Source organism: Saccoglossus kowalevskii, chromosome 11 (genome assembly GCF_978046115.1).
Source record: "Saccoglossus kowalevskii chromosome 11, keSacKowa6.1, whole genome shotgun sequence".
In the NCBI taxonomy this organism is placed as follows: domain Eukaryota; kingdom Metazoa; phylum Hemichordata; class Enteropneusta; family Harrimaniidae; genus Saccoglossus; species Saccoglossus kowalevskii.
In genome coordinates this window covers 24,703,571-24,714,848 of record NC_140651.1, presented here as the reverse complement: position 1 = coordinate 24,714,848, position 11,278 = coordinate 24,703,571, and the positions used below count along the sequence as shown (strand labels likewise).

General features: G+C 35.6%; 1 protein-coding gene across 1 annotated transcript; it reads left to right on the top strand.

Annotated features, from left to right (window-relative positions):
• The first annotated feature begins 524 nt into the window (after positions 1 to 524).
• On the top strand, positions 525 to 9,338 carry LOC144349532 (scavenger receptor cysteine-rich domain superfamily protein-like). Its single transcript, XM_085505292.1, has 10 exons — positions 525 to 570; positions 851 to 979; positions 4,774 to 4,947; positions 5,118 to 5,249; positions 5,367 to 5,549; positions 6,906 to 7,037; positions 7,400 to 7,576; positions 7,706 to 7,837; positions 8,195 to 8,368; positions 9,238 to 9,338. The coding sequence occupies exons 1-10, from the start codon at positions 525 to 527 to the stop codon at positions 9,336 to 9,338; spliced, it is 1,380 nt and encodes a 459-aa protein (XP_085361418.1).
• Positions 9,339 to 11,278: the final 1,940 nt, after the last annotated feature.

Below are 11,278 nucleotides of genomic sequence, written 5' to 3'. Positions count from 1 at the left end.
CCGCCTACTACCTACCTACCCACACTATTTTGTACTAATTATACAGTTGAGTAATAGCAATGACTGACTGCTAGATAAACAAGTCAGGCGCCTATCATGTGTATTCTTTCCGAGGTAGCGATTAATGTTTACATTATGTCCAACGTCTTACAGATCCCGAAGTACGTTTAAACGGGCATACCCCGTATCAAGGACGGCTTGAAGTTAAATTAAATGGCGAGTGGGGCACAGTGTGTGATGATGGGTTTTACGATAGTGACGGTGGTGTGGTCTGTCTACAGCTTGGTATGTATACGTAGTTCTTGCAATTGTACCCGTTTTTCAAACTCGCTCATTAAAATTGTAGGTGGGGAATTAGTTCAAAATTATATCTTCACATTGTTACAGGCTTAAGTCTCGGACTGACGACTATTCCACGGAGAGCATATTATGGTCGTGGGACTGGTCGTATATGGATGGAACAGCAATATTGTTTTGGTCATGAACCTAATGTTGCTTATTGTCCATCGATCCGAACAACGAGCATGTCAAGATGTAGTCACAATAGGGATGTGGGAATCGTATGTAATGGTACGTCATATTTAGGTGTATTATTTCCAATAAAAACTTCCAAGGCATAAATCTTATGGTAAAAGGAACATGTTGTCAATTGTTTTGATTTCTGTAGCAATGTAATACTGAATCAAAGTGTTTGTTTTTTATCGCAAAAATAAAAGGTTAATATTTTAATATTTAAGTTCGATGTATCAAATAAAAACAATGTCTATTGTTATTAACAGGCAGATTTTGGAACAATATAATTGTAGGGATTTTGACATATAGTTAACAATGATTTGGTTTTTGTAATCAGCTTTATTGCGTTTGGTGGGCGGACCTTCCCCTCGGCAGGGGCGACTGGAAGTTTACAAAGATGAGTGGGGAAGAGTATGTGACACTGACTGGGATGATGCTGAGGCTACAGTCGTATGTAAGGAATTAGGTGAGCAAATATCACATAGTGCATTACACCAATTTATCATCTTGAAAATGAGATTTGGTCTTTGTGACCATTATCATCTGTGAATACTGGATTCTGCCGTAAATTCGCCTATCCAAAAATCGCCGATTTCACGGCTGATGGACCCTTATTTAGGGTACAAAATTTAAAAAATGATCATCAAATATATGTTGGGAACTTGTATTATCATTGAACTTTCAACGCCGGTAGTTGGACCACTCAAAACGAAATAAACTAATGCATAAGCTAATCTAAAGTTTTATACATTTTTTTCTTGCTGGATTGGAAAATAGACCGTCTAAAATTTTATTACAAGGTCACCCAGCGCATCTTCCTCCAAAAAACAACACATTAACGAACCTCGTGCGCCAAATGCAATAATTTTTTCATTTTATTAGTAACGAAAATATAATTATTCTAAAAGATGTTTCAAATAAAAACGAACACAAATGCATTGCTTAGTAGCAAATGATCGCGGTAGCGCAATCCGGTCACAATTGCTGATTAATTGTTGAGTACTGATTATAATAACATGCAAAATATAAATTCGTTGATTTGTTATGAAATGCAAATAAATTTCAACTTATTTTATCGTAAGCGAATTATTCCTGTCGCATTTTAAACGCTCGATGCTGTAGAAATGAATATCCGCCATGTTTTGACCTGGGACGGTGTTCTTTGACCTGATGATGCCAACGTGTTCACATTACCATAGCTCAACCAGAGGGTCAGCAAAGGGTATTTTCGTAAGCTGTAATCAACTGTTTTTATTTACGTAATAATGTAATAAAAAAACGCAAACTCGTAGACAGGGGCAAAGTGTAAAATGTACTCAGCTATTTTATTTGTCCGTAGTTTTTACAAACTTTAAGATTTTATTTTTTGTAAACGTGTAAAGCATTTTCAACATTAAATGTCGTAATTCGTACGAAATTTCCAATATTGATTCTTAAACACAAATTATCAAGTATATTAAAATAATGTAATTAGGAATTTGCTTTATCTGTAAAGTGTAAAAAACCTTTTTTTACTGTAAATGTAACTTTCATTTTATTTTCTGTAATCTGTACCTGCTATTCTCTCTTAACCCCATCCAACCATACACTTGAATAGGGCGTAATGTGGTGGCTAAAATTAACAGAGACATTTGCTATACTGATCTGCCGACCCTCTCTCAAATTCATGGTAAAGCTTATAAACACATCCATATTACCACGCAACATTATATTTAAAATAATTTATTTTTGAAAAAAAAAATAGCTGCAACAGCAATGTAGATGCTTCAATCTGCAAAGTTTGTTTTAACTGTACTATACGCGATCGCGACACTTTCCACGGCAGTTTTTGATATCATGACACAAACAAATCTGGACGAATGTATTATAAAAGTGCTGGAAAGTTTAGACTACCATTATATTTTTTGAAAAAAAATACCAGACACAATCACAAGCTACACAGAGGGGAGAGATGTGTTCGTCAGCGTGCCGTGTTGACATTCGTCTTGTCAAAAAGAACTCGTTTCGAAACCAGGGATCCCTCACTTTCAGTTGCCTGCGACCTTTCTAATAACTCTCGCTTAGTTTGTTGAAATTTCTTCCTGAACTCATCCATGTTTTTATGCAGAGTCGTATTAATTGTGTTCATAACGTGAACAACTAACGCATTCATGGGGTCATTTAGAATAAATGTGCATACATTGTGTTAATATAATTTATTTCGTGACGTCAGCATCAACTTTGAATTATTCATATTAACTAGAAACATGCAGACGGGGAGAGTCTCTCGGGACTAAAGTCCCACGCGTGAAATGTTGCGCATTTCCCATCAAATGCCTTCGTGGTTCGATCGGAATGTCTAGGAAACACAATTATATTAGGCCCGAGGACTGTCGACAGTCTAACTTTACAGATAGGGCAAATTCCTAATTACATTTTACAGCTTTATAATATATATGATAATTTGTGTTGAATCAAAAAGAATCAAAATTGGGAATTGCGTAAGAATTGCGACATTTAAGGTGGGAAATGCTTTATACGTTTACAAAAAATAAGATCGAATTACAGACGAATAATATAGTTGATTACATTTTACACCTTGCCAATGTCTACAAATTTACAATTCCTATTTATTTAAATTACATTATTACGAAAATAAAAACAATTGGTTACAGCTTACGAAAATACCTCTTGCTGACCCTCACAATAAGCAGACTTGCTATTTTTCCTTATAAGACTCTAGACTCGTTGAAACATGAATACTGTTTTGTGTTCCAAGCAAACTATAATTATGGGTCAGTAAACTTTGGACTGAGTATACTATGTATACCCTAATAACAATGGCGTTCACATTGTATATTTTGACATTCGAATGAGTGATATTTTAGGACTAAATCTAGTACCATTACACCACTAGATCTAGTACATTTTTTTCTCTAGTGCTACTCGTACTGACCACTCCTGTGTCGATAACAACCTACATTCATACTGGCCAGTATCCTGACAGTGACTTGTATTGTATTGTCACTGAAAGTGATGTCGGCTGACATTTTAATACTGAACAAGTATTTGGGATTCCGTCGAATAACTTGGTTCCTATGCTAGACTCGAAATATTAAACTGGGGATTTTCCAGGGGTACTGCAACAGTAGAAAGTTTTGCGGCTTCATTTAGAAGCACGATACACCGAACATTACGTGGTGCAGTTACCAGTGGGAGAGAGTAATTGCATTGAGATGCTACAGACACTCTTCATTGAGATTGAAGCCACGTTGAACGATCGCCCGCTCACATTGGTTTCAGCCGATGTCAATAACCCGACACCATTTACAATTTCGCATCTTATCACCGAAAGAGCCATTACTTCACTGCCATACACCGAAGCATCACACTCGAGTGAAACTGAAAGTATCAGCCACCGTTAGTTAAACTAACACTACAATAATGTAATAAAACTCAACGAAGCTTTGTGGATGTGTAACACGTTATTTGTTGACCAATCTAAAATATGTTAATGTAAGAACAGCGTGTTCATGATAAATATAAAATACTATAAATAATTATCAGTATGCTTCCTCTATCAGTATGCAAAAACAAATAAACAACAAACTAGTTAGTGAGAAAACGCCCATTGTTGAAACGCCAATATATTGATTTAAAATTGTTCATTTTATTTTTGAAATAAAACAAAACTATTAAACACGATTGGAACTATTTCGGGATAATTGGATTCGCTTAAAATGTGCTACTGTAATGGTTTGTTTTCACAAAAATATTTTATTTGTTCGTTTTAGATTTGTTTCTGATAATTTCTTGTATTGATATCAGAAATGAGGAAATTAAGAACAATACTACCCTACAGTAGCACATGTTAAGCGAATCCAATTATCCCGAAATAGTTCCAATTGTGTTATTAATAGTTTGAAAAACAGAATACCTTGGTGCAATTGTTTTCATGTATATTTGTGTGGTTTTGAGCATCAACAGTAAACAACAAATAATAAATGTACACATACCATGCTGAAAGTGGTGTAAAGCGGGGGAGTCGTCACCTGCGCATGCGTCAGATTGCCATAGCCTGTTATTGTTTACACACAATCGTCTATCCATGAGCGTTTACGCTTTTAGCGTGTGTTGTTATCGTCGCTTGGGACTCAATTCCCGCGCGTGCGCAGGTGACGACCCTCCCGTTTTAAGTAAAAATATGTTATTTTCTTGTGAATTGCCATCAATGGAAAAAATAATAATGCCCGCGCCGTCGATGTCTTCTGCTTTCTACAGGGTTTCCAGGCATGGATCCCTCTTTAAATAAGAATGATCTTTTCATCCCGAATGGCCCTGGTCCAATTCTTCTGAATAATCTCGAATGTTCTGGGACTGAGAAAAGTATTATGGAATGCCCAGCGGAAACCAGTGGGGTGCAGACATGCAATGATGTTCTGATAGGATGTTCGGGTAAGCAACTATCCAATCAAATTATTGTGTTCCCGGTATTAAGCTGAGTTATTTTTACATCACTCGATGTTCGATCGCGGTATAACATGAATGTTGCAACCAGAGCAATGTACAGACACAATTATTTGTGTGTTTGGCTCATTGTCTATATAAACACGTTTTTCTCACAGATAATGTTCGCATGGTTGATGGCATTTCGTACTTTGATGGTCGTGTTGAGGTGTACCATAACGGACAGTGGGGCTTGGTTTGTAACAGTGGCTTCGATGAGAACGACGCCAATGTTGTATGCAAGGAACTTGGTAATGTATTTTAATATAGTTCATCCAAACCATTTCCTCGAATGAACATACTTTCCTCTTTAGCGTTTATGCAATAATGCAGGAAACGCAACTAAACTCAGTACATTTGATTTACAGGGTTTCCTCTCGGGGTGAAAGTAATTCTCCCGCCTGGTTTATTTGGTGTGCAGACGAAACCAGTTTGGATGACTAATGTAGATTGTCAAGGGGAAGAGCAATCCATATTTGAGTGTCCTCCATGTCCTCCACTAGATGCCAGAAGATGTACTGTTTCTGACAATACTAATATAGAATGCAAACGTGAGTAGTAGTTTGCCACTAGTTGCATATTTTGTTATTTATTATAATAAATATATATATGTAGTTAATTTTCATGACGCAAATTGGAATAGTGAAGTTACGTACTCTGAAGGGTCAAACTGATGTCTCATGCTTTTCCGATATAGGCAAGCATGTCATGCTTTGTTAGTGAAAATGAATTATATAAGATCGACAGACAAGAAAGTATTGTTTGGTTGGGCTGGTTTATCGACTTTAAATTGTTTGGGCACTTGGTAATAAATAAACCTCTTCCGAAGGGGTTGAAATAACAACTTGCCTAAACACTGCCCCATAAAACAAAAACTCACTTTCAAATCGATTTTCAACTTCGTCAGCCATTGTCTCTGTAGGCTTTCCAATTTCTATAATTCCCAACATTTGAATGCATTTATTTATATTTGTTTTAAACAGCGTCAAAAGCAATCCTTGTTTTTGTTTTCATATATTTTATTTTATGTATTTATTTTTGGTAATCGCAAATGCACATTCGCGATAACGAAAATTACCGAGACTTGTAAATTCATCCCTGACGACGAAGGTATATCCAAGGCCGCAGGTTCGGATCGACTACGATTCAAAAATACTGTTCCCAAGTGCCTGGGACACTGCTGTCAGAATGAATCACATGCTAATTACCAGGACTCACATTAGCGGATACATCAAAACTGTTATTTTCCATTAACAAAGTCAAAGCAATATTCTAATGTCTTCTTCGATCGAGCATAGAACAATTGGACGAAGTTTGGTCCACCATATTTTACTTTTCAAGACGATTCTAGATACCTTAGATGCGAAGAATTAATAAGCAAACGTTTAATGACTGTACACTCAAATGGAAGTTAACACACTAATGCGTGGTGACTCCGTACGTGACAAAGCAAATGGCGAATGCGCGCTCACTGAGCGTTGTTCCAAAGCAAAGGAAAGAAATATTCGGAAACTTAAATAAAGTAACGAAATGCTCGAACGAAAAGATTGCATATTTGAATTTATAATGAAATGTCCGAATAAAATGGTGTTTTATTCAAAGAAAACTATCAAAAAACTAATGAAATTATTTCATTTGGCGTATATTAGAATGAAATGATAAAAAATAAAGGAATGAAATGATCACATATATAAATAAATAATTAAATATACAAATGAAATACCGAAATGTAATTTTGGCATGGATACCCCGCCATAAATCTCCGATTTAAACATCTTCAAACTGAAAACAATTCTGCTATGTAGCATTTAATTTGCACTGAGGTAATATATCCAACAAGAAGTCGTGATACGACAGTGTAGCTGTAACACTTCAATGTATTGATCGTTTCGTATATGTTTCCTCAGCACCATTCCAGTTTGTGGGTGGCCGTCTTCCGTACGAAGGTCGTGTTGATGTGTACCACCAAGGACAATGGGGAACGATATGTGACACAAACTGGGATAACAGAGACGCTGAAGTTATATGCAGAGAACTAGGTAAATAAACGACATTTTCTGTTATGTCTTTTAAAATAGCGTTTTACATCATATGTCAAATTATACACCTAAAAATACTATACTTTCTTTTTCGAATCGAAAAAGCGGTCAGTCATCGAATCCTAGATTATGATATATTGAAGATAATATTTGGTAATCGTAGTCCTAAATAACTATTAAAAATAGCTACCAGTTTGGATGTAGCTATTTTTAATAGTTATTTAGGACTACGATTACCAAATATTATCTTCAATATATCATACTTATCAGTCCGAGCAGCGTTTATTTATGAATCCTAGATTATGTTCTTTATAATTTATTACCACAAGTTTTTATTAGTGGTACCATTTTGTTCCTTCAAGGTTTTCCATTCGGTGGAGTCGCTTACCCGAGTGCTCACTATGGACAAGGGTCTGGACAGATATGGTACGAAAACGTGCAGTGTGATGGCACAGAGAACTCTATCATTTCATGCCCCAAGGCCACCAGTGGTTCTACTTCTTGTACTCATGCCCAAGATGCAAGTGCCGCATGTGCAGGTGAGGTTTCGTGCTATGCCAGATAATGTTATTCTTTGTGAATCAAATACATGTAGTGTAACTTACATACATCATTCCAGCAAATATATATTCTGAAACAATAAATACATTTTGTGTTGTAACTATCAGCACCCGTTCGCCTATTTGGTGGACCGTCGCACAATGAAGGACGCTTGCAAGTTTATCGAAATGGTACATGGGGATACATATGTGATGATTACTTTGATGTTATCGAAGCCAACATTGTTTGCAAAGAACTCTGTGAGTGTATTTATTATTGATTGATATTTTTATTTTATATACTTATTACTAATTTCGCGCACAAATACTATATATGTTGAAATAATTTGAGTTTGGTTCAATTTTCTATGTGGAAAGACATATTATTATTATTATTATACATCTGTCGCCGTAACGCCAAATGCCGTAATTTTGCGGTATTTTACGGGGTATTTTCATCCTATCGTATAAGGAAATCTGAATACCTCCGCTATTCTCGTAATAAACTCATATTATATATCATTATTATACTTTTCTAACAATAACAACGAAACTAAAAGCGTGAAGTGCAAGTTACATACATGTTATAAATAACATTTTGCGGGAATTCTTACACAGCTTTCGCGTATGGATCCCAGCAACATTTCCATAAATCATACTATGGAACAGATAGTGCACCGATATGGGCAGATGATATGGGATGCCAGGGAAGGGAACAGAGCATAATGCAATGCGAATTCAGCTTGATACACAATTGTGACCATGGTGAAACTGTTGGCCTCAAATGTTTTAGTAAGTAATGCACACTTCTTATTATACAATGCACACTTCTTATTATACAATGCATGCTCCTTATTATACAATGCGCACTTCTTATTATACACTGCATACTTCTTATATATATATATATTTTTTATTTGCTCTTATAGGCCACTGGCCCCTTTTGCTTATTACAATACTGATGCAACAAATCTTTGGTCAAAGGTCAAGTATATCTTGTCTCAACTTAAATGCATTTTGTATAAAAACAGCTAAGTTACTAATAATTTCAAATGAATTACATGACATTAAAGAATAAAACTTATTTACAGATGGATTTGTATAAGCCCAAATGGGAATGAGCCGCTTTCTAAGCATCTCATACAGAGGACATATCATAATGAAATGATATTCGTCCTCTACTTCCATCATGTCACAGACTCGACAAAGTCTAAAATCAATGTCAAGCCCCATGATCCTGCCGCCCTCTATTGCCAATACATGACTGGAACATCTAAAGCATGATAATGTTCTTCTCAATTTAACATTACTAATAAATAATAAATAATCTTCCCTCTGGAATAGGACTTTGAAATTACAATATGTACGTAGTTTGTCTTTTGTACACACCTCCGCTCTCCAATTTTGTCTGAAAATATCATTTGCCCTTGACATGAATTGACAAAGAAAGGCTTCAGGGTCACCAGGACCCTGCCAAAACCACACTTCACCAAAACCAAACTCAAAAAGAATAGATTTTATGTGTGTTGCCCATGACGTTCTGTCATTTTCATCAAGATTGAGCGCAAGTTTATAAGCTTGCTTAGCAACTCTACTTGGGTGCATGCTTAATAGTCTTAGCCAGTATTTCATACACTTTTTGATTGTATAATTATATATAGGGTATCTACCACACTCTCCGAGTACTGCAACGTCCGATGTGGAAGACTTAACTCCTAAAAAAGCTTTGCAATATTTTAACTGGGCTCTTTCTACTACCTGATACCTATTATGTCCCCATATCTCTGATCCGTAACTCAAAATTGGTAAAATCATACCATCAAATAATTTAAAATAATCATTATATGGAAGACTCCCAGTATTATGTATCATGCGAAAAATTGCCCCCATCGCTTTTTGTGCTTGTCTTGCTAATGTATTTACAGCCATTGACCATGAATTTCTACTAGAGATCAATAAACCAAGGTATTTGTAGTAACTTACTGTATTAATCTGTGTCCCTCCAAAAGCCCAGTTTTCACTTTTCTTAACAATGCCCCCGCGTCTAAAAACTATAATTTCTGTTTTACTTAAGTTTACCGACATTTTCCAAAGTGTACAAAATTTTTCCAAAATCGACAGAAGTCTCTGTAAGCCAATAGGAGAATCACTAAAAATGGCCACATCACCTGCATACAAAAGTGAAAATAAGTTTAGAAGTTCCTGTGAGATTTGAATACCCACGTGACCTGAATTTTTTAACATAGTATTGAGTTCATTGATGAATAATGTAAATAAAAATGGACTAATCATGCATCCCTGACGTACCCCAACATGACAAGAGAAGTAGTTTGTAATACCTTGCTGCGATTTAACACAGGCTTTGACATCTTTGTACATGGACTTCAAAATAATAAGCATTTTCCCACTAATACCCTCTATACATAGTCTATACAATAATAAGTTATGGTCTACTGAATCAAAAGCTTTGCTAAAATCCACAAATGCACAATAAAATCTACCTTTTGATTTACTCAAATATTTTTGAACCATAACATGCAAGACAAAGATGTTATCAACCGTACTATAACCTTTGCGAAAACCTGCCTGACAATCTGTAATACAACCCACAGCATCTGCCCATTTTACCAGTCTTATATTCAATATTGATGTGAAAATTTTACTCATTGAGTTTAATAAGGTAATTCCCCTGTAATTCTGTGGATCAGTCATACTTCCCTTTTTATGTATTGGTACTATTATACCTTTACACCATTCATTTGGAAAGACACCGGTGTCAAAAATAACATTAAACATGAACATTAGAGCGGGAACAAGTATATATTTGGCAGCTTTATAAAAATCATTGGGAATGCCATCCGGTCCAGGGGATTTGTCATTTTTTTAGTTTTTTCAGTGCATGTAAAATTTCTATTTCTGAAATTTTCCTATTCAAAATTTCATCTATACTGCCATCCTGACTATTGCCCGCGTAATCAAAATCTTCTAAATATTGCTCAACTGTGGCATCTAAAGGTGACTTTTGTCTTTCGGGGTTGTGAAGTATTTCAAAATGTTGCAGCCATTTTGTCGGTGCAATGTTTGGACAATGCTTACTGACTCCCGTGAACCGTTTGACCTGTTTCCACAAATCATTTCTATCTACCTCTCGTAAATTCTTACAAGCATCACGTTTGAATTTACTTTTTGTTTTTTTCACATACCTTTTTAAAAGCTACCTTTAATGTTTTATAATTTTGTAAGCTTTCAAGACCATCATGCTTTCTGAATTTACGTAATGCAGAGTACATGTCACGTTTAGCTGACATACAATGTGTATTAAACCAGGTCGAGTATGGCTGCCTGTGAACACCTTTGCCACAATATGCACGTTTCCTGAAATCACTAGCTGCCCAGTTTAAAACATTATACAGATTTTCGATAATATCATTTACACATTCTGTATTAGAATTTAGAACCTGATTTATCATATTTACCCCCTTATTGGACATCATATTTTCTAGAAAGAAGTGACTCTTTTCCTTATCCCATTTAAATGGTGAATACGTATAATAAAGTGTTTCAGATTCCTCTGATGTGTTATTCAACAACTTAATATTCATAAAACACAATAATGGGAAATGGTCTGAATCACCTCTGTCCCCTACACAAAAACTGGTAATGTTTTGAAATAGTGGAGTCGATGCTATAACATAATCCACC

Excerpts from the sequence above, each read along its gene's own strand:
- LOC144349532 (XM_085505292.1), top strand. The coding sequence starts at position 525 with ATGTCAAGATGTAGTCACAATAGGGATGTGGGAATCGTATGTAATG. Across the intron at positions 980-4,773 it reads AGTCGTATGTAAGGAATTAG|GGTTTCCAGGCATGGATCCC; the intron begins GTGAGCAAATAT and ends TGCTTTCTACAG. Across the intron at positions 8,369-9,237 it reads TGTTGGCCTCAAATGTTTTA|GGTATCTACCACACTCTCCG; the intron begins GTAAGTAATGCA and ends AATTATATATAG.